The sequence below is a fragment of the Manacus vitellinus genome, unplaced genomic scaffold (assembly GCF_001715985.3).
Source record: "Manacus vitellinus isolate BGI_N305 unplaced genomic scaffold, ASM171598v3 scaffold_1_pilon, whole genome shotgun sequence".
NCBI lineage: Eukaryota > Metazoa > Chordata > Aves > Passeriformes > Pipridae > Manacus > Manacus vitellinus.
In genome coordinates this window covers 55,561,566-55,584,966 of record NW_021939396.1, presented here as the reverse complement: position 1 = coordinate 55,584,966, position 23,401 = coordinate 55,561,566, and the positions used below count along the sequence as shown (strand labels likewise).

Genomic DNA, 23,401 nt, shown 5'->3' with positions numbered 1-23,401 from the left:
GTTTAAAATAAAAAAAATTATCACTGCATATTTTTAAGTTCAAAATAAGCAGTGAACGGAAAATTTTGGAAATCTTGAAAAAATTACATCACTCAGGTATTGAACTATTTTGTCGGAACAAATATTTCCTCATCTCTACTTTTAACATTAGATAGTTCCAGGTGAAAACAAGAGCTTTTTATGTTGTAAATAGCGGTACCTGAGACTTACTTTTTTGCTGGGATGGAGATCTGTATTTTAGACCTGTGCCTCAAGATGTTGAGCTCTACCCCTATATAACAAAATTCTAAATGAACAACTACAATAAAGCACTAGAGGAGAAAATGGATATTTACAAACAGCAAACAAGCTTCATTAAAAGTTGAAGCTTTAAATGAAAGAACAGAATAGGAACCAACTTGCTTTCTTCCAGGGTGTCTCAAACCTTCTGTGATCCAACGCAGTAAATGTCACTCCTGGTTTTATTCTTTCAACTTCCACTGCTCAGACTAAGACTTTTCCAATTAGCATTGGCTGTACAGGTAAAAGATCCATGGTATCTGCTCTATTGCTAGGGCAGTTAGACTGGTGGGTTATAACCACAGGCTGGGTGATTTATAGGTTTCTCTGTGTGGGAAAGTTGCTGCTCAGTGAGCTGAGGTTTGAATTTACAGCAGTCCTACCTTATTCCACTTCCGTTTTTAAATATAGTTGGGAACTAGCTCATTGGAAAGTGAACTTGGAATAGGTTACCCGGCAAATTACTCAGCTATAAATTCTAGCTTCAGTCTGTGAAAAGGGGTTGGGGTTTTGGTTTTGTTTGGGGATTTTTGGTAAACAAGTCAAATTTTTCTTTTTATTGTAACATACTAATTGAAATTTATGTAATGTTTATGGTTTTATTCTATTAAGTTAACCTGGTCACTGTTGCTACTGTTATTAAGGTACATGAGAAAAACAGCCAATTAAAAAAAAAATGCTACAGTAGTGCTATAGAGCAAAGGTGAAGTACAGAAGTAAGGCCTACAGTATGACTCAGGTCTAGGTTCTATTCTATATGATGCCAATATGCCTTAAACACAAATGATGTTGCTTGCTGTCATGAGGTTCATATCCTATAATTGTTTGACCTTTCTGCATCCTGCATATACTGCAACATTCTAGGTGTGTGTGTTTCTCATCAGTGCTGTGGATATTGAAAAAAACCATCTTATTAAATGGAGCAAAAAACCGGCTTACACAATTAATGGAAACCCAGAAAAAGGCTGAGATGAGAGCAAGCAGCTCCATCAGAACTCAAAGCAAGTCCTATGGTCCATCTTGGATGGGAGCTACCTTGAAGGAGTTTTTGGTTTCTTTGTATGAAGACTGGTGGTTTCATTGTGTCAGAAACCACCTATAATTATTTAATGCTACTAATTTCCTCCAGCTTCTAGAAAGACAAAGCTGCCATGTACTTCTAAAAAGACACAGACTTCTCGTTTAAGATTTCATTTGAAGCATTTCTAGGTCCTAATTCATCTGTAAATATGGTGTTGTAATGCTTGCTTACACTTAACAGAGTAGCTGCCAGTGCTTTCAGGCTCTTTAATGAAAGGCACCTTCATTGCAAATTAATTTATGAATTTTAAGAAACTCTTGGGTGTGTACTGTGACAGAGTTCATGTTTGCCAGCCTGTAACCCTTGTAATATGAGGCTTCAAAAGGTCAGATGTGGATTCCTAACAAATGTGTTTATTTTAGAGTTAACCTATGGCATCCAATTTTTTTCTTCTTTATCCCCTTTCCTTGTTAGACATGAATATTCCTGAACTCTCAGGAGCAGACAGTGATGCCACTTAATGATTTCAAATATCCTGCCTTGACAGGTATCTTTTTATTCCATCACTCATTGCTATAAGATCAACCCCAGGTCCAGTGATCAAAGGAATACAATTATATGACCAAGTGCAAAAAGTGAACTTCAAGGCTGCCTGCTGACACATGTTTAAGTTGAAAAATATTTTTTAGGAATTGCAGTTACCTCATCTTTCCAGTAGATGACACTTTCACCAAAACACTTTAATCTCAATTCACATATTTTCTGATTCCTTCCTTTTCTCCTTGTCAAACTGTCATTTTGAGTTCCTTTTCCATGAAAGGATTCTTTGCATGGATGCTTGATTACAGAAACTTCTCTTTGTTCACAAATGTATTAGTGATGCAGTAGAACTGCATCAGTGCCATTCACAGATGTTCTTTCTGTGATTGCAATACCCTGTTCCTCAGTCCTTGCCCTGTCCTGGTGGCTCAATGGGCAATTGAGAGCTATGGAGATTTCAGAGCCTTAGCAGGCACCACCACTTGACTTTGTAAATGCTCATCATACATCAGTCTATTGCAACGTAAGTAATATTTAAAAAAAACCCCAAATATACTGTAAAAAATAAATGTAATCTATACTATTGTGTGCACTAAATAGTCCAAAGTCAAGGTCTTTAAAGGAACTTAATATCCTAAATGGCTTAATTTCTGGAAGTGCCTAGATCCTCATAATTGTGCTATCCTGCAGAATTTTCAGGCCTGCATCAGGCATATCGTCTGCTCTGTACATTTCAAGGAATGTTGAAGGTGTAAGACACTGTAGTTAACGTGGAGAATAGCTTGAGTGAACAATGAGTAAAGTGTTAAGGAAAAACACAGAGGCAGAGGGGAAAGAGCCCTCAGCTGGGACCAAGGGACTAACTATTAATCTCAGCTTGGCATACCTCGCTGTCAGACAGCTGTTTTTATCCAGGAGGAGACACTTTGGATAGATGGCAGCAACCTGCCTTGGAGGTCAGCAATTGGGATGCATCAGTTGTTTAGAGAGGCCATAAGCTGAGAGGCAAAACCTTTCTTTGAACCATTATCTCCATTTCCTGTCTGTGCTGTCTCCTGTGCCTCTTTTGGTGGTGGCCCTGTTGAAAGGACACCCTGAATCCAACTGATATGATGCAGGGCTTAGTAGACAAGAGGGGTAAGAATAGACTGAGTGCACCAAGAGAGCTAGTATGCTATGATTTTCTACCTTGTTAAAGATTCTTACTTTAGGTACATGTGACTTGGGCTTGAGTAGAGAACCAACCAGTCTGATAGCTGTGAGCTGGCAGCAGCAATTGGATGGCTCGGCAAAAACTGATAGGCAGGAACTTGGAGATCTGGGAGGCTTTGCTTTGGGGCTGGGCATCTATATAATGATCCTGCAGAGACAGATAGGCACCAAAGCAGCTTCAAGGACCTAAGCAAGCATACTTACTAAGGCTAGTGACTCATATATATACAGAAAGTGTTCTGCTCCTGATTCAGGTCTTTATTATTTTACACTCTTAATTAAGTCTCTTTGAACCCACAGGTGCAGCCACTTACTGATGCTTATTTGTGTTCTTGTATTTGTCACAGGCTTTCCTTTACCAAGATATTTTAGCCAGAAGATTGAACTAAACATCTTTGAGGGGATTTTAATGTGTTCTTGGAAACTGTGACCAACTTCGTAACTTTTCTGTTCTGGTCTCTGGATATCAGCATGCACACCTGTTTGTAGGCAGATCTCTGATGGCTGACTTGACCACAACCATTTCCATTTTGAAGGTTGACTGAAAGTTGATTATGTCTGTATGGCAACTAAATTGTTTCTTATGAAAAAGTATTTGTTTTAAATTTTCATTTTTCAATGAGTGGAATTTTAATAGTGAAATGGCAAATACTAAGAAAAAAGATTTCAGATATATGAAAAATGAAATTCTTAGGATTCACACTTTTTCATGTCTGCCTACTGACTAGCCAAATATTTACAATTTTCAAAATATGAGTACATTGAATATTATATTCACTTTCATATGCATCCTACAAATCTTTTAATCACTTTCTTCCAAACACATAGTTGATGTGGTGATTTTTTTCTTTGCTTTAATTTTTGTGAAGTTATTTCACAATACTTGAGTTGTTAAGTTACGCTTACTAAGTTATTTCAATGTTAGTTCAGCTGTTTCATTTCATGATTTCTTAAAGCACTGTCTAGCATCCAGACAGTTACGCAAATCCCTGAACTTCAGTCATTGTGTCTGAATCTTTCTATATCAATGAACGATTTTTTGGTTCTAAGCTTGTTTGGTTTCTCTGGTTTTTTGGTGGGGTGTTTTTGAGGGTTTTTTTGGGGGTTGGTTGGGTTTTTGTTTTGGTTTTTTGTTCAAGGTTGTGTTGGGTTGTTGGGGTTTTTTTTGTTTGTTTTTGGGTTTGGTTTTGATTTTGTTTTTTTAATCCAAAGCAGAATAACTTTGAGGAATTTAAATGGTGTCTTATGCAGTAAAGCTTGGCATAGAGTAATAAGAAGGATAAGAACAAACTGTAGCACATGTTCATTCTGATTTTGCCAGAAGAAATTTCAATCCGGGTCAACTATTTACAGGCCAATGTCCTCATCATTGAGTGTGCAAAGAAAACACTGTTGTGATTGTGTTATTTTATTAAATATGCCTGGAACCTAAATAAAATAGTGCAATCTTTGTGCCAAAATATTTAAATGTTTTTTGTTCACAGAAATTATTGAATATGGTTTTCATAAATTCAGGGGAAGGGAGATGGAGTAAGCTAAGAAGCTGCAAAACTGCGTGCTAGAAAATAAATACTCAGAAAGTATAAATTATTTATGTAATTTTTATATTACATTTTACCATCAGCTTCAAAAACACTTAATGCATACCCTCTGTATATTTTACAATTCAGCTGGAAAAGTTCATAACTGATAATTTTACTCCAACCTTCACTCAGAGAGAACGCTATGCAGACTTTCTGAAAGCTGAGCTTTCTACTTATATTATATAATAAAAATGTCCACTCTGGACCATATTCTGAGAGCAGAAATTCAGCTTAAGTCTAGTGTTCTTTATTGTTTCTCTCTAGGTGTCTGAAGATGTCTAACCAAAAGGGAGAAGTAGGTGTTGGGATTTATGGGAACTTTGGATGGCTAAAAATAATGACTTACTCTAAAATGCGTTTAGATCCATCTTTGTCTTAAAATATTTTTGAGACAAAGCAAGTTGTAGGACATTGAGAGTACTACGCTACAGGTGAGGTACCAAGATCCTTCCCTCCCTTCAGCCAGCCACAGGACTCGCCCTAATAATGCTGGAAGTTAAAATGAATCATTTATGAGCATCAGTAGACACATGGGTGGGGCCTCTTTTTAAACTGGTATTTTGTTGATGCAACATGTGTGACGGCCTCTTAGTTCTGAATATAAATGTTACTGAGAGGAAATTAGGTTGGTTTGCAGAGGAGATCTGTCAGACCTTGCAGTGTACCTTGCTGAGGACCAGCACCTCCACCAGTACTGTGCTCAGATAATAGTACATGTAGAAGAAAAATGGAAGGTGAGTGTCTTGAAACTTTACTATCTTTGAGTCAGGACTGAAAGCATAAATAATTAAATGATCAGGTGTACAGACATAAAAAACTGCACATATTTTTTTATATGGCATCAAGTCTAGGGATTACTCGTATGTTTGAATGTTCTTTTTTGGAGTCAGTGAGAAAGGAAAAAAAAACTTTTGAAAGAAACTTTTATAAAGGAAAATAGACCTATGGAGATTTGGTGAAGCAACAGCCAATTTTGAGAACAAGATATAGCATGGAAAAGAATTTTGTTTCCAACATAGAAAGTACTAGTTTTCAGTATTCTCATGCTAGAAGAAATTATTTCACAATTAATACCTGTCCTGAATGAAGGCAAAATGTGAATTGTTAGAGAAAACTCAGTGAGTGGTAGTGACAGTTGGGTTTCTACCAGAGGCAGAAAACCAGTAAGAGATGTGAAATTGAATTGCCTTGAATATTTTTTTCTGAGCTGCCTTTGCTTAAGAAAGCAATCACTAGCTCCTTTGTGATCCAGTTGTGATACTTAAATCTGATAAGTAAACTGTGGGCTGACTTTAGAGAGCTTGCTTGGGAAAGATGTAATATCTCCACTCCCTGATGTTCCGGTTCAGCTGGATTAATGAGTGGATGAAGAGTAGTTGTCTTGGTTTACAAATGCCTCCAGAGGCCAGGAAAGGATCAAGTTCTTTCAGTGCTCTTATCCACAGGAATTCGTCGTGTGTGCCATAAGCACTTTCTGTTTTGCCAGACCACTTTATGTTATGGTGGACAACTCTCATTAAGATATGAGATTTTTCAGTTCAATTCTTTTACTCTTTCTTGTCAGCAGATATGATGTATTCATGAGCAATAATGATGTAATCCATTGCTGTATTTTTTGGTTGTTGTTGCTAATATGCATGTTTTTGACATGGGTAGTACCCAGGTCTGCATTTGTTGCTGATCTCTGTTGAAGAGTTTAGTGACCAATTCATCACCACATTTAAATATTAGATGAGAAATTAGATATTATTATTCAAGGCAACAAATCAGAAAAAACTGTGCTTCTTTTTCTTTTTTTCCCCCCCTTTCCTACCCACCCTCCCCTCTCTATTAATTTTAATTGTTATTTAATTCAGGATATGATCCTGGGAAATTCCAGGGTTTTGTGTTAAAAGTGTCCTGGTCTCATGGGCTTCACTGTGAATCTCCTTTTATGTGGATACAGCTTTGTTTCTAGGAAAAATTAGTTTCCCTTAAACACTGACTCAGTATTCAGCTTGGTGCCAAAAAGTTAGAGAAGTTGCATTGTTAGATTTTTCTGTAGGCTTAGCAGGACCAAACTTAAACCTTTAGAATTATAATAATATACAAACTTGGTACTTCAGTAAGCCCAATTTCCAAAACTGCTGAGAATCTGTGGCTCCCATTGTCTTCAATTACAGTGAAGCACTTTTGAAAATAAAAAGTTGTATGCAAATAAGCAAAGATGAATGTTGCCACCCATCCTTCTGGCACCAGTGTCATAATTACTCCTATGAAATGACTGATATGCAAGCAGAATGCCTAAGGGGGAATCAGCCAAGATTTTTGTCAAGCTAATCATAGCACTTGGGGTAGACTGTCAGCATTTTTTAAATGTCACAATTTGTGAATATTTCGTTCTGCATTAGGTTCCTCAAAGAGATCTGCAAAGTTTTAGGACTTTGGGAGTGCAGACTGAGACATTTGCATGGATATTTAACATTATTTATAATTTTATGTAGATATTTATATGTATCTATTTTTTTCATAAATCATTTAGAGTGCCACTTTCAAATACCTGTATTTGTAATCAAGTCTTTAAATTATTCTATTTACTTTATTGTTGTACTTCTTGTATAAAGAACCTTATCAAATGATAACGTGCAAAACATTTGCTGTCTTGCTGTTGTTGAAAAGTAACTATCTGTACACAGTGTGTTGTAATGTGGAGAGTATATTACTATGCAAAATCAATTTTTCAAATAGAGATACTAATATCATCCTCAACATCAAGTATTTATAATACAAGCAGGCACTATATAAAAGAAGTGAAACTTGTGGCACAGCTTTAAAAATCAAAGAGTTAGACCTTCAAGCTAGGAAAGCGGTGAACTTGTAAGGGTACTTTTATGTCTCAATTTCAGAGTTGCTGAATTTTGAATGAAGTCTTGAATGAATTTTTTGAAAGAATTATCTCTGTGTTTAATCATTATCTCCTCTTCCACCTAATCTTAACCACAGACAAAGATGGGAACTTAATTATGTGGGTTTTTTTTCCTTTGTGTTCCTTTCTCTGTCCTGCAGTCATTGAGCTGGGAGATGTCGACTTGAACTGTCCTTCCAACTGTCAAATACATAATACCCATTTCTTTGGAACTGACAGACAGATAATAAGGAGAGGGCAAGCCTTCAGTTTTTACGCCCATTTCCAAAATCGAGAATGGGATGACTCCATGGACCAGGCTGTTTTCACCGTGGAGACAGGTAGTCACTCCCAAACACTTTGTAGTCTTTCATAGCTCTTAGCTGCTTTGCAATATTTCCCATAATCTTCAGTGACAACTATTATCTACTCATTCATCTTCCATGTGAAGAGACTGCCTTCCCCTAAACCAGGCAGTTCTTCTAATATGTAAAGTTTTCTCACTCTGCTACAGAAGTGACAAGTGAAAAAGAAATCCACCCTTGGGAGCTTCGCCTTGCAAATGATGGCTAAGCAAATTACTAGCCTTTTACATGTACTTTGTTTAGTCTGATGGAAGTTGTTTTTATTTTCCTGAAAAGGCCTCAGACCCTGTGAATCAAATGAGACAAAACGCACCTTCCCAATGGGCAGATGTCTAGATCAAACCTGCTGGAGTGCTTCCTACAAAATTCATCAGCCAAAATGCATCAGTATCAGCGTGTTTCCTCCCTCTAATGTCTGCATTGGCCGTTATATTCTCAATATGCAAATCACATCCTGTGGTCACACATATCAGCGATGTCTTGGAGATTTTTATGTCCTTTTTAACCCTTGGTGTGCAGGTAAGGACTCTAGTGATTATCAGATAGTTTTAAGGAAATTGCTAGTGATGAGTAAAAATGTTGAACATATTTATTATTTAGCTGGTAAGTAAAGCATGGAGTCACAGAAATAATAAGAAACAGAGAGGAATTTTGGTGGGTTTTTTTATTTTATTTTTTTTTTCCAAGTTCAAGATTGTCTCAAGCCAGTGTTTTGATTTTGTTTTCTTAATGGTGGAAGGGGTGAGGCAGAATGTTTTCCTGCAATTTTTACGTCATCTTGACAGGATAGAAAGCACTGGGATCAAACTGAAATACAGGAAATTTTCTCTATTCATCAGGAAACACATTTTTACTGTGAGGGTGACTGAACACTGGCACTGATTGCCCAGAGAAATTTTGGAGTCTCCATCCTTGGAGATATTCAAATGCTGTTTTCCTGGGAAACTGGTTGGAAGTTGGGCCAGATGACCTCCAGAAGTCCCTTCCAAACTCAACCATTTTGTAATTCTGTGAATTCTGTGTTATCAACGTGAAATAACATAGCACAAATACAAATTAAATTCTGTAGATCTGGCTCTGGTAACAAGCAATTCTGGACTCTGTAGGACCTTTTCAAAATCATTACATGACAAATATTCACATTGTCTGTGCTGATTTAATCAAAATGAGCTACACAACTCTACATGTTCAGTGTTTGACTTGTAGAACAGCTTAGTGTGAAGATAAATTACAAGCTCTTCCATTAGGGTGTAGTGCAGCAGGGAGAGACTTAATAAAGATAGTATCTAGCTGTAAGTAGGAATGAATTATCTGTGAACATTTAAAGAGCCCTCAACCTTGTACATGCTTAAAAGTAAAAATCAAAAATTGGTAGGAATAGAAAGAGGGATGCAATGAAGCAGAAGATACAGAAGTGCTAGAAACGTATGTTTTGTCTGAATTATAGCTCTGCATTTTTTCCAGATGACCCTGTATATATGGACAATCAGGCCCATAGAGAAGAATATGTTCTGAATGAGCATGGAATACTGTATGAAGGAGTTCACAAGCATATTACTTCTCGACCATGGCACTTTGGACAGGTACTTTTTGAAGACTTGTTCAGAAATTGATGTCATCCATATACTGATAAGTGATGCATTATCTGTATTTTTTCAGAAACGTATACTATATTTGTAGTGCAAAGGTTTTTAGGATCAGTCCATCCTATGCATACATAAAACAAAATGTCTGAAAATCTCATTGTAGCCCAAGTAATTGGAAGGAAGTTTTCTGTAGTAAAATTAAGGAAACTGCAGAATGTTCAGGGAACAGGTGAAACAAATATTGTGCTTCTAAAGGAAAATTATTCAAGTGATCAAAAATAAGTAAAAATGACATATTTTTCCCTTTTGTTTTCCTTCGGGCAGATAGACAAAACCATTCAGACCACTAGGAGCTGTACTTGATTTAAAAAAAAAAAAAACCAACAGAAAAAACAAAACAAAACAAAAAAAGAAATGAAAGGGCAGGAGAGAGAGAGCAACTCATATAAGTAGAAAGACTGGATTATTGACAAGAAAGATAATTTATCAATGACATAATACTACGATGCCTATGTTAACCTCTCTTTTCTCAGTTTGAAGATGGGATACTGGATATCTGCTTGAAGATCTTAGATATGGGTGCAAGTTACCATCACGGCTCTGATCGTGACCACTGTTGGCGCAATGATCCTGTGCACGTTAGCATGGTGGTAAATCATATGGTAAGACCTCTAGTGGTGTGAGACCTTTGAATACATCAGGTCGTGCTTCATTATATTATGGAAGGACAAACTGCACTGTAATCTGTGCTCAGATTCACAAGAAATATAAATTTGTAACACTAACCTCTGATGATTTTGAGGCATACTTAGGATGTGAAGATGTAGTCAGCTCTTTGAAAAGATTGTTTTTCTTTTCTCTCTCTAGATAAGCAGCCATACCACTAACAGTATCATGAAGATTCCAGAAAACAATGATTACCTGAAAGGAACGAAGCCATTTTCCTGGAATGGAAGTGTCCCTATTCTTCAGCAGTGGTACAATGGCAGATGCAGGCCTGTCAGATATGGGTACTGTGGGTCTCTTGCTTCAGTAATGTGCACAGGTATGATTTTCAGTCTGCCCATATCTAGTTTAATCAAAACAGAGGAGAGAAAACAAGGATCAAAAACCTCTGACTCTAAAAACTACTTGAAGAATATTACTCCTAAGCATTTTACTGGGAAAATAAATCGAATATTTTTATCATACTTCTAATATAGTGTTTATTATCAACCTATTGCTTTCCTATACAGGCTGAAGAACAAGAAAAGCAGTTCTGTCTTTTCTACGACCTTTATACTATGCAGTTATCAATACTGCAACTTTTATTAAAACACAGAGCAAATGTAGCATCTTGAATCATAGAATAGTTGGAGTTGAAAGGGACCTTTAAAGGTCATCTAGTCCAACTACCACCATGGAGCCAAAATTTATGCTTTGGGTGAAGTTTGAAAGATGAGAAAAACACTAAGTTATGAACAGGAAGAAGTTCTCTAGCAATGTCTTCTCCAAAACACAAAAGCATCAGGCTATTTTCTCCTTTTACTGCACAGAATAATAGTGGATTAAACAGTACAGGCAAAAGATTTGAGTTCCAAAATGATACCATTTATTTACTGAACCAGCTTGTACATTAAAGACAGATAAATTGAAATGCCATAGATTTGTACCACATTGTTTACAAGAAAAAAATGGTGTTTTGTTAATGCAGAATCAGGTTAATGATTTCTGAACTTAAAACAGATCTGGTTTGGGTTTTGTTTTGGCTTTTTTGTGGGGTTTTTTGGGGGTTTTTTGGTTGGTTTTTTTTTAAGTTGGAAGAGTAAGAAACTGTTCCTTTTTGCTGGGCTTTTTTCAGACTACTTTGCAAGAACTAAAAACAAGTTTTGAAGACAGAATCACTGCATCCTAAATGCTGCCTCTAATCCATTCTGTTTCTATAATGGCAAAGTAGGATATACAATAATTATTTATAAAATGAGTGAAGGATTTGCCTAACTAATTGTGATTTATAATGACTCAATCATGTTTTTTTTCTTTCAGTGATGAGGTGTTTGGGAATTCCAAGCCGTGTTGTAACGAATTTCTGTTTTCCATGCTCAACTGAGAATCCCCTTGGTATCAATGAGATTTTTGACTGTACTGGTAAAAACCTGTGTGGCAAAGACAAGCTATGGTAAATAAGAAAAATATAAAGCTCTTTTGCTCTTTTAAAAAAATTTAATCATATAAAAACTGGTATATCTAGCAGATCAATGTATCTCTTTGGTTTTTCTCTTTCTCTGGTGTAGCAAGGCTGTTCAGTTTTCTAATAATACATTTCAAAAACTTGAAATTACTAAAGAGGCAGTCCACTTAATGTATATTTTCAGAAAAGAAAAAAGCAAAGCTTCTTGTGAGAATCCATGCTGGCTGTTTATTCTCAGCTGAAATATAAGGCTATCAAACTTAGTAGCTGTAAAAGTATGAGGTAGATCATGGGAAATTTTTTTTTTGTGTCCAAATCTCATCTGTGAGACCTTTTAATGAATTTTCTGCCATATCACGTGTCAAAAAGATGAGGTCAAACTGAAATACTAGGGTAATGAGGATATGATTTTAGCATAAAATACTTAAGGGTTTATATTTTGTTAAGCTATTAAGAATATAACTAAGTATATGATTTTCATCTAAAGAATCAGGAGGAAAGTGTTAGGAAAAGAAACTGTTTAAACAAAAGAACTGTGTTGGCATGTTATCAACTAAAAGAAGCACATTTTACAATCAGGTCCGTGGGGTTCTGAAGCAAATTTCCAGTCTGAGCAAACAAAACCACTCCTATCCCCAAACATCATTAACAGTGTTAAGACATAGAAAGACTTCTGTTGATTAAAATATTATCTCTGGTATGGTTCTTCTCTATTGTAAGGCATTAAATGTGATAATCCAAGAAATGTCTTCCTTCATCCTACAGGCGATATCACTGCTGGAATGAATCTTGGATGGCTCGCAGAGACATAAATCAGTGCTGTGGTGATTGGCAGTGTCTAGATCCAACACCCTTGGAAACTGGTAGAGGTAACAGTTTACCATAGTTGTAATCATTTTCCTGGTGTTATGTTGTTGAGTTTCTGTAGTCAGGTTACAATGTGTTATAACACTTTTGTTCTGTGGCTTAGGTTCAGCTTGCAGTGGTCCTACGTGGGTTCGAAGCATCAGGGAAGGGGAACTGGACTTGGATTATGATGGTCATCATATGTTTTCTCGAGTAAATTCAAACTATGTTGGCTGGCTTTCCCAAAACAATGGCAAAAGAACAAAATTTTTCTGTGACACTTGGCCATGTGGACAGCGTCTAATCACCAAGAGTATTGGCAGTGAGCAATTTGAAGATATCACTGGAGCTTACAAGTATGAACTAGGTATGATGAAAGTATAGAGGGAATTTTATATGCTAATCATATAAAAATATCAATGTAATTTCTCCTGTGTTAAAATGTGTAGAATAATCTGAAATTATCTTTTTTTTCCTTTTTTTTGAGAAGGAGGAAGGTTCTTTTCTGTTCAAAGATCTTGGTTCTTAAACTTAAATGTGTTTAGATGATTCAAACAAAGCACATAGTAATTAGATGCATTTAGGATAGGATAGGATGTTTCAGTTGGAAGGACCTACAATGATCATCTCATCCAACTGCCTCACACTTCAGGACTGACTAAAAATTAAAACATACTATTAAGGGCATTGTCCATATGCCTCTTTTTAAGGTGCTGACAACCATGGGACACAACTCACCCCTCTAGGAAGTCTGGTTTAGTGTTTGACCAGCCTCTCAATAAAGAAATACTTCTTAATGTGTAGTCTAAACCTTTCCTGGCATGGTTTTAAACCATTCCCATACTTCCTGTCACTGGACACTGGGATGAAGAGCTTAGCACCTTCCTTTCCACTTCTCCTTATCAGGAAGCTGCAGAGGACAACTAGATCAGCCCTCAGTCTCCTTTTCTCCAAACTAGACAAACCCTAAGTCCTTAGCTGCTCTAAGGACATGCCTTCCAGCCCTTTGAATAACACAATTCATATGTACATGTTTTTGTCTCACCTGTACAGTAGTTTAAAATATTACCAGACTTGAGAGAATCTAAAAAAAACACACAAATTCTTCTAAACCTAGGATTAATGTCTTACTTGTTGCTTCTTGTACCAAGTCTGCCAGAAAATATGCCTACTTACTAAATTCACATATTATTAAAATATTCTGCTGTTCTTACTTTGCGCTATGGATTACTGATTTTCATATTCCAGTAGAAGGGAGGATTTCAATAGGCAGAATTGCCTAAAGGAATGAAGGGTGGATCACAGCTGATTGTACAATTGCAGGCTCTGTGGGTTTCTTCTTTTTTTTTTTTTGGTTACTTGTTTGGGGATTTTTTAGTGTGTGTTTTTTATGTGTTTGCATGTTTTTATTTTGTTTTCTTTTTAATAGGAACAAAAAAAGAAAACAAGTGATAATTTCTTTTTTTTAATGGTGTATTTTGCCTTTTGGGAGACCTGGTAGGATTCCATATTCACCCTTATCCTTATAAAGAATTATATTTTTAGTTTTACTAACCATACATTTTAAGATTTACATGACCATCTTTAAATTTAACTACTTAAAAGTAAAATAATTTTTTTAAACTTTTATTTCATGAGACATTTATTTTCTTTTGTGCATTCAGACTGCTGTATCTCGTGTTTCATTATCTGGTGGATTTGTGCTACACCAGCTGGGTATTTTAGGTTCCAAGAAGAAGCAGCAATAAATTTAATTATCTTTATTATTTGGGTAGAATAATAATAGGCTTCATGTACCTCCAGCAGATTCATTATCGTGTCTTCTTCAACAGGTTCTGTGAAAAACAAAGAAGCCTATTACCGGGCTTACAGAAGAATTCACCCAGGGTACTGTAATGCTTCCAACTGTCATATTGACAGAGAGTTATCATCTCTGAAAAACCCATTTTTGAGTGACTCTGGTATCAACATGAGGTTAAAGATGGCTAACTGCCCAATGTATGGTGAAGATGTCCAGCTGCACTGGCTGCTTGAAAATTTGCGTAATGAAAACAAAACCCTGAAGTTTAATTTGTGCGCACAAATTATAACCTATAGTGGTTGCCCAATGGATCAGTTTTGGAAAGACAGTGTGAATGTCACACTGGGTCCAAGAGAAGGTAAGAAGGTGAAATTGTCTCATACCCTATTTTTTTTCAGGAGATTGCTGATTTAGGATTTGTGGAGACTTCCTAATAGAGGTGGGGAGTGAAATGTATACAGTGTTAAATACTGAATAGCTGAATTCCCTGTAGGGTGATCACTCAAAAATTAACACAGCGTCAATACTACATGTATAGTGACAGATACACTGTAGTCTTTCCTTAATTTCTCAAATCTTACAGATTCTTTAAAAAATTGTTTCCAATAAAATTTCAATTCTGGTCTCTATACTCAATACAAAGATTAGGTTGCAGTTGTCTGTCAGAAAAGCATTATTTTCTTTGGCCAGAAGATATTAGCCAGTGTAAAAGACTCGCTTAGAGCACCTAGACATACCATATGTTGGGAAGAGCAAAGGTGTAGCAGAACATAAACACTGGTTTCTATGGTTAATATATTTTTTTCTGGAAAAAATAAGACACTTTTAGTTAAACCACATCATTATAAGACAAAATTTCACACTGATATTAAAATTCTATTTTACTAAACTTTAATTTGCCTACGTTTGAATTATTCCTTGAAGATTGCACTGGAATGAAAGTTTCCAAATTTTGAGTAATAATAATAATAATAATAATAATAATAATAATAATAATAATAATAATAATAATAATAAACTAATCTCCTTGTAAAAAAATTAATTTGTTTTACAGTAAAAAAAATTCCACTGTGTATATCCTATAGTCAATATGGACCTTACCTGTGTGATCACAACATTATGAAAGTAGTTGCTGTCTCAGACCCAGAGTGTGGAGAAGTTCTGATGGTGAGCAGGGATATCGTGATCAACAGACCACCTGTTATTGTAAAGGTAAAGAACTCCAATCATGGAATTTGTGATCTAAGGATCAGACTTAAGGATTCTTATTGGTTATCTCCTAGGTACAAGGACAACGATCTTGAAATACTTCACATTTTTCTTTTTTTTACTATATGTTTTATTTTAACAAGATCAATATGATTTTTAAAGTATAACAGTTGACTTAAGTTATAGAGATCATAGAAGTAAATCAGAGAGAAACATGTATGAATAACACCTTTTTTTTTGTTTGTTCCTTACATTTATTTACTTCAGTGTTAATTTTCTAAGGGTTACAAAACAAAAAATGTGTTTATTTTCTGACTAGCTACTGAGCCAGCCCAGACTAAAGGTACCATGTACTGCAGAGATCTCCTTCTGCAATCCTCTCCAAGAAGATATGAAGAACTGTGTAATGACATTAGAAGGCTGTGGTTTATTCAAAGAGCCAATGACAATTGAGTAAGATCATCAGTTATTTAAATGGGGATAATATTGGGGGGTGACTAAGGTGTGCAAGATCATAGCAGGTTTCGAAGAAGACCTTAGTTCTGATTTTTTGGTGTTTAACATCCGAACAGGACTTTTTGTCCTTTATTAGTCTGAGACTCCATTAAAAACCTTACTCCTCTTGAAACTGATGGATCATTTAAAGCTGGCAGATACACTGCTGCTTCATTTTTCTCAAGATTTAATTTAAGTAGATATATCAAATTCCTGTCTGAAAGGGAATTCACTCTTGTCTTTACAAGAAGTGCTAACTGAGCCCCTTACAGTCCTATCGACTTTTAATGTAATTCCTCTAAATATTCATGAACTGGCACCACATATAGGAACAATTAGAGAATGACAGTGAGAAATAGCAATATGCATTCTAAACTCATAACGTTAATCACAGGAAACTGGAAACTTGCAGTTAGTTTTCCTAGGAAAAGTAGCTGTTCATTAATATGCATTGCTGCTCTTTGTGACAAGGAGAACTGACAAAAGTATGACTAGTTTTGAGGGGAAGCAATTAGGAATTTTTCTCACTGAATAATAATGAAGTCAATTCCAAAAAGCTGCCTGATCAAACTTAGACTGCTGGAAATGGGAAGCAGTAAATACATCTTTGAGGCAGAAGGGCACTACATTTTTGAAGAATTCAAGACAATATCACAAATTATTTTCCAGTTCCAATTACAGAATTGACTACAGGAGTTTTCTAAATTTTCTCTTGGGACAGAAGTTTTTACCACACTTTCCAAAACAAAGAATGTGGGTTTTTTTGGAGGAAGTCAAGAATAAAAAGTTATCAAAACACTTTGTCTCTAAAACTGTTGTAGCAAATCAAACCCAGTTTTGTGTGCTCATCTTGTAGTGCTTCGGGTCTCTGAGCTACCCAGGGTCCTAATTCTTTTCCTTCTGTTGCTCCAGTTTGGGAACGCTGGCATCCAACCAACAAGCACGGACCATTGTGGAGTTCACACCTTACAGGCTTGGCAGCCACCGGCTCCTGGCCAACTTTGGATGCCACAAGTTTGCCTACTGCAAGGGATGTGCCAAGGCTGAAGTGTGTTGCTCTGCAGGCCAAAACGGTGTCCTGCCTGTCAGCCAGAATGGGTCAGTCCCAGTGTGTGAGAATGGCTCTGTCCCCATGAATGGCTCTGGGCCTGTCCCTGTGGCAGACCCTGCGTTCAACTCCATGTGTGAATATATATGTATCCCAGTGTGCAACCCAAACTGCAGTGCAGGGGGCCAGCCTGTGTACGACTTCGTGTACCTCCCTGCGGGCCATCCCTTATGCAACTCCATCTGCAACCAAGGATTCAATCCAAGCATCAGTTCTGGTTTTGAGATGGGATGTGATCCTGGCTTCCGTGTCATATGCGAGACTGTGCCTCCTGCTACGTGTACTCCAATGCCTTCATCCATGTATGGCTCCGTGCCTGCCCCAGCATCCAACCCTGTGTGTACTCCTATGCCTCATGTGGTGTTTGAGACAGGTCCTGCTCCCACGCACTTGCCTGGAGCTGGAGGGGGGCCGATGTCCTATTCTGTCTCTGTCCCCGCGAATAATGCGGTGAGTGCATTGCTGACCCACTTCATGGCTGGCCCCAGTCCTGCTGTGGCCACCCAGGCAGTCCCTACACATATGTCTGCTCCACCATCCTACTCTATGTGCTCTCCAGTAGTCCACACCATTGGCAGTCCCATGCCACCTGCAGCACCCCTTTCAGTGCCTGGTGCTTCCATCTCGCATGTTGTCTGTGGCTCCACACCCTCTCCCACCACCCAGCCTCCGTGTGGCCCAATGGCCACCCTGGCCTCCCAACCCCTGAGTGCTCCGGTAGCCCGCGGTGTGTGCCCCCCGAGCCCCTGCCCAGTGGCTTCCCCGGTGCCCCGCGCTGCTGACCGTAGCACCACCCCAACAGGGCTGCAGATGGGGAGCTCCCCAGCCTCCCGTCCCGTGGGACCCCCAGCAGCCCACTCACTGTGCTCTCCGGCCCCACGCCCAGTAGGGCCCCCCGCAGCCCACTCGCTGTGCTCCCCTACCTCTGCCTCTCTGGGGGCCGTGGGGGCCCGCCCTGCCAGCTCTCCTGCAGCTCAACCCTTGGAGTCATCGGCAGTAGCCTGCCTCCCGTGCCCCCCATCCCCACGCCCCCTGTCAGCTGTCACGGCCCACTCCCTCTGTGCCCCTACCTCTCGTTCCATCTCCCGGTTTGTGGGCACACAGGGGTCTCGCTCATTGTGTGGTTCTCAGTGGGGCCCCTCCTATGACACCACCACTCGTTTGGGCTCCCAGTCCACATGGGCTCCCACCTCCCGGTCACTGTGGAGCCCCGAGGGGCGTTCAGGCTACTCCTCATCCACCCGCACCGCCTACGGCACCCTCACACGCCCTCCATACAGCTCCTTGTCCCGCTCCTCCTACAACACCTTGTCCCGCTCTGCCTACACCACCCTACCCCGCTCCACCTCTCCCTCTCCTTATACCACCCTGACCCGCTCTGGGTCATGCCCCTCTGGCAGCACCCTGGCCCTGGCAGGGTCCCGCAGGCCGTGGAGCCCCGGGAGGAGCACTCTCACCTATTTCAAGCGCAAATACCTGTAATGGAGAGTAACCTGGGAAAACACAAAGCCAGTGAGCTAAAGCTGGTGTGCAGACACTTTGAAAGAGGTTAGAAATAGGGTGATGGAGAGGAGTGAGCATAGTCCTGAGCATTTATTTAAGGATTTGAGACGTGCCAGAAAGCGGGCTGCAAGCCAACTGCTGAGGGATGCATTCAATGTAATACTTGTATGTCTTGAGATATGGTTGGTGGAAGTGACAAATGAACGTGCTCCCCGTTGAGCCGTCATGACAATAGTTGCACAGTGCAGGTAATCAGACTTACTTGCTCAGTCAAGCTGTTTTATAAATGATGTGCTTTCACTCTCTCTTCTCTTGATTTCTTGCAATGCATATTTCTCAGATTCTCCTGAGCTACAGCGCTCATAGCAAATCTCTCTCTCTGCGTGAAATGTACTGTCCTTGGGACGTTGCAAAGAGGTGGTAGCGGATGTGCCTTAAGTCCCACCTAACAGACACTGGGCCCCTGAGCCCCAGTGTTGTAGCTCAGGTCAGTTCTGCGTGCACTTATATTTCCCTAGTTGTGAGGCGATGAAAACTGTGGTAGTTGTGCAGTAACTAAATCATTACAAATCAACTGAAGAGTTTAACCGTTTCTTTTTTTTTTTCCTTTTTTTCTTTTTTGTTTTTGTTAATAATAAATTTAGTATTACTACTCTTGATGTGTTACAGTTCCAGTATCAGGAATCCAAAAAACTGATTGAATAATTAATACCAATTTATTGGCTTTCACAATTGAATGTTTTTCATGTGTTTCATTTTCCAAAAAATTTCTCAAATACATTATATGCATTTAGGTTTATGGGAAAAGCTCTAATTCCACAGCTGTGCCTTTTTGATTCAATATAGCTAGGAAACTTCTGAATTAGAGAAGGACAGGTGACTTTATCCTTTGTTTACAACACCCAGGCCTCCCAACTGAAAGGTTAAGAAGGTGAATGGAAATGTATCTTCCACAGATGATTGGTACTGTTTTAGTGCTAACCTTCTCCATGTATTTTAAGAGTCAAAATTATATATTCTTATAATGAAACTCTCCCTGAATTTTGGATTTTCTAACGAGAATTTTGGATTTACTGGTATTTCCCATACCTCCCTTATTTTCCTCTAGTATTCCATTAATTTTACTAGCAGGTGTTCGTGGGGTTTTGTGGTAAGATAATTTTGCAGGTGCTGCAGAATCTTCAGTTATGTAGCAATAGCATTTCAGTAGTATCACTGTAGTTTGTGTCCCTATGTGATGAGATTAAGTAACCTGAGCATATTGAAAAAGTGTGGTGTCAGATTGTAGCTATGAACATGCCAACACTATCAATTGCATAGTAATTCTGAGTATGGTAGAAGAAATATTTACCTGGATATTGTAGTAGAGTTGTCATAATTCAATGACTTGGTTTTTTTTACGCAGTTTCAATAGTCTCTGTTAGGTATGTGCTGAGAATTTCTTTGCCTTACTGACAATAAAAATAGTAAAAAACACCTATCATTCTACTGTTTTGATTTCTTTTTTTTCGGTAATACCTCTTAAAAAGTGAGGAATAAATCTCTCCAGGTGAACTAGCACATGAAATCTCCCCTTGACTCCATTTCAGTTAAATTTGCTCTTCTTCCCCTAAAGTCTATAGATTTCCTACTATACTTGGAATACTCAGTTTGGTATTGAAGGAAAAATGAAGCCATCTTCTTTGCTCACAATAAAGCTTTCCACTTGTAGATGTTGCATGAGTTTTTCCTTTGATTTCATGGTCTGTAAAGCTCTCAATCCACAGAAATGCCAAAATGAACAAACCTTTGTGTCGCTGATAATGTCGGAATGGCCAAAGCGACACAAAAAAAGGTTCCAGCAAAGTTTATTCCAAGAAAAAAGCAGGGACAACCACCCGGGGCTGCTGCGCAGCCCCTTAAGTACAGTTTTTGAACACACGTAATGCACACGGATAGGACAGTTCAAACTTTCACACCAGAATTCTTACAGCTAATAGGTGCATTTTCTAAACTCTATTTTCTCACAACAGCTTTGCTCTTTCTCAAAACAGCCCAGTTCTTTCCCACAACAGTCCCGAGCACCTGCTCTTGTTTTTCTCTCATGTTGATGTTCTTCCCAACCACTCTCGTTCAAAACAGGTCCTTGTTCTCATGAGACAGTGCTCCTGTTCTCATGAGACAGTGTTCTCTGTTCCCACAGGACAGCTTCTTCAGGATGCATCAGTATGTTGTCAGGATCAGGGCCTCCATTTTCAGTCCTCTCTTTCAGTCCATCTCAGGGGTATACTTTGATCTGGTCAACATCTATTGCTTCGTCAGTATGTGCCAAGGTGCTGACAGACCCGCTGTCACTCGTGACACCTTTGGGTGACAGAAGAAGAGATAGAAAAGATACTAAGAGTATCTACTTAAGAAAAAAGTTTTTGTTTTTGTTTGTTTTTTTTTTTTTTTGAGAAAGTGTTAATAGTACTTGGCAGCTACATAATTATCAAATAATATTTCAGATTTCTCTTCCCAGTAGTGGCTTGACTTCTCTGATGTTCCTAATTTCTGAGAAGAAGCTTAGTTGCGTATTTCAGAAACTCCAAAGATTAGGCCACTAGGAGTTGTTGACAGTGTGTGCAAACTTCACTCCTGACTCTTCTTGCTGTATGTGCTGAATATGCATTACTTTTGAAAACTGTGTAATGAGCCAAAGAGGATAACAGAAATTCTTTAAGTTCAAAATTATTCTAATAGTAAAGAAATGATATTGAGTGTATTAGTGTCACATACAGCCTAGGAATAAAAAAAGGTAGCTTGTAGACTCCTAGCGAAGTCCATTATACAGTCTCATATTAATTTGGGAGGTGGGGGGGGCAATACATGGACACCTAAACAAAAAGAGACCCAAAATAAATAACCACAAAAAGCCCGTCAAACAAGAGAATTTAAATTATCTCCTTCTTAAATGTTTATGAATGAAAGGCTCTAGCCTATGTCTTAAAATGTAGCTCCCATGACAGGAAGAATTTTAAATTTCCACAAAATTTCTGTCTTGTTTTGTGGTGAGTTGGTTTTTTTGTGGTTTTTTTTTTCCAAAATAGACCAAAAAAAAGTCTGACCAAACTGACTGACTGTCTCAAACATACTTTCTTGAAGTAAAACCCACAAGAATTTTTTTTTTAGCCTACTATGTTAAATATATTGAAGATTAACAGTATTCAGCAACGTGGTGTGATACATAAAGAATTCTATTTTAGAGAATGGAAGGCCAACTCAAGCACAACAGTTATAGTCATCAGCTATTAAATATAGTCAGTACTGTCATATTCATATGTTCAGAAATACATTTCTAATTTTAATCTCAGTTCAGCCATGTATTTTATTTAAGTGAGGGAAATATATTCACATTTTCCCTAGGCAATGAGGGTAAAAAAAGGCACATCCTCATGCATTATTATAGTTAACCTTTCTATGATTTAAGATAATAAATCAGAGTACTGGAATTTATTTTTATGTCCAACTAAAATAAATCTGTATTTATCTTAAAGATGAGAAAGAATCTAATATACGGTAATTTTCAGTTCTTACCCCTAACAGTTCATTAGACCTTTAAAAATAGTTTTTTAGGTGAGAAGATTTGAAGATTTATCTGCAAGTTAACTGTTTCATTTTAATACTTAAGGTTTGAGCTTATTTGGATATTTGGTGATGACATTGCAATTGGATATGTCTGTCTCGTATTGGCCTCATAAGTCACCAACGTGCCTGTAACAAATGTGGATAGAGCCCTTCCCAAATCTTCGTTCGCGAAGCCCAGCCGTGTGTGTGTGTGTGTGTGTGTGTGTGTGTGTGTGTGTCTACCATAAAATGCTTGCGTGAAATGTGATTTATTTTTATATATTCCATTACCTACAAGAAAAGTGTTGAAAGGCGTAACTCAATGAAAAAATTCCCTTCCAAGCATTAGTTACAGAGGTAAATTAAATTTGATATATTGTATCAGACAAGAAGATTAAATTAGGGACACACTATTAATTTTATTTACTGTTAAACCCAAACAAAATATTTATGAATATGTATGATGGATTGTATAAAACTGAATAAATTAAATATGCTAATCAGGAAAACGTGAAAATATTCAAAATGCAGAAGATGTGAAGGATTTCTTTTTTTGTTATGCAGCAATTAGATATCATTTGTTGAATACTTCCATTATACCTGAATTTTCAGAATTCATTTTTTTCATACTGCATTTGCAGAGATGTTTCTATAAGGAAAGGTCTTTATTTGTAGAAGGAAATGCTATTCAAATATTTTACAGCTATCCCAGACCTTTCTTCCTTTTGATGTCTTAGATGAGAGGAATTTCTTCCATGCCTTTGTATGTTCTTCCTTGTTCTTTGTCTTTGAACTGCAAGGGATATTATGTAATATTCTCGTATGCTCATTTGTATTGAGTAACTTTCTTATTCTGACTAACACTGGAATAAAAGTTTAGTGCAGGATACCAGTGCAGGACTGAAAACAGAAACTGTTCCCAGCCCAAGGATCAAAAACATTGTGCACAGTGAGTCCTCATTACTATTCTGTTGCTTGTTTATAGAAATAGTTAAATCTGCTACCGCACTACTTCCGATTTTAAACCTATTTGTTTCAGATGTTCTAACTGGCCACACCTGTCTTAACTTTTCAACTAACTGTGGTTTTTTCTTCTTCTTTCCCAAGTAAAGTTGCCATTGATGGTGCTCAGTAGATGGCATCAAATTTCATTAAACCTCTGACAATATGTCAAGTTAGCTTTAGATTAATTAGAATTAGAGAAATGGTGATGT

The 23,401-nt window shown here is 37.8% G+C and overlaps 1 protein-coding gene and 1 long non-coding RNA gene across 2 annotated transcripts; one reads left to right on the top strand and one right to left on the bottom strand.

Annotated features, from left to right (window-relative positions):
• Positions 1-5,362: 5,362 nt before the first annotated feature.
• Positions 5,363-14,785, top strand: LOC115307416 (protein-glutamine gamma-glutamyltransferase 5-like). The gene is made up of 11 exons (XM_029959395.1): positions 5,363-5,369; positions 7,681-7,860; positions 8,404-8,487; positions 9,349-9,467; positions 10,004-10,132; positions 10,338-10,515; positions 11,496-11,628; positions 12,406-12,509; positions 12,611-12,853; positions 14,319-14,645; positions 14,781-14,785. Exons 1-11 carry the CDS (start codon positions 5,363-5,365, stop codon positions 14,783-14,785), a joined length of 1,509 nt encoding a protein of 502 aa, XP_029815255.1.
• A 194-nt stretch (positions 14,786-14,979) lies between these two features.
• Positions 14,980-18,281, bottom strand: LOC115307422. The gene is made up of 3 exons (XR_003915749.1): positions 18,170-18,281; positions 15,389-15,485; positions 14,980-15,092 (listed from the first exon to the last, which is right to left on the bottom strand). It is a non-coding gene; the product is annotated as an uncharacterized LOC115307422 (long non-coding RNA).
• Between the last annotated feature and the right edge of the window lie 5,120 nt (positions 18,282-23,401).

Excerpts from the sequence above, each read along its gene's own strand:
- LOC115307416 (XM_029959395.1), top strand. Across the intron at positions 10,133-10,337 it reads GCATGGTGGTAAATCATATG|ATAAGCAGCCATACCACTAA; the intron begins GTAAGACCTCTA and ends TTCTCTCTCTAG. Across the intron at positions 12,510-12,610 it reads ACCCTTGGAAACTGGTAGAG|GTTCAGCTTGCAGTGGTCCT; the intron begins GTAACAGTTTAC and ends TCTGTGGCTTAG.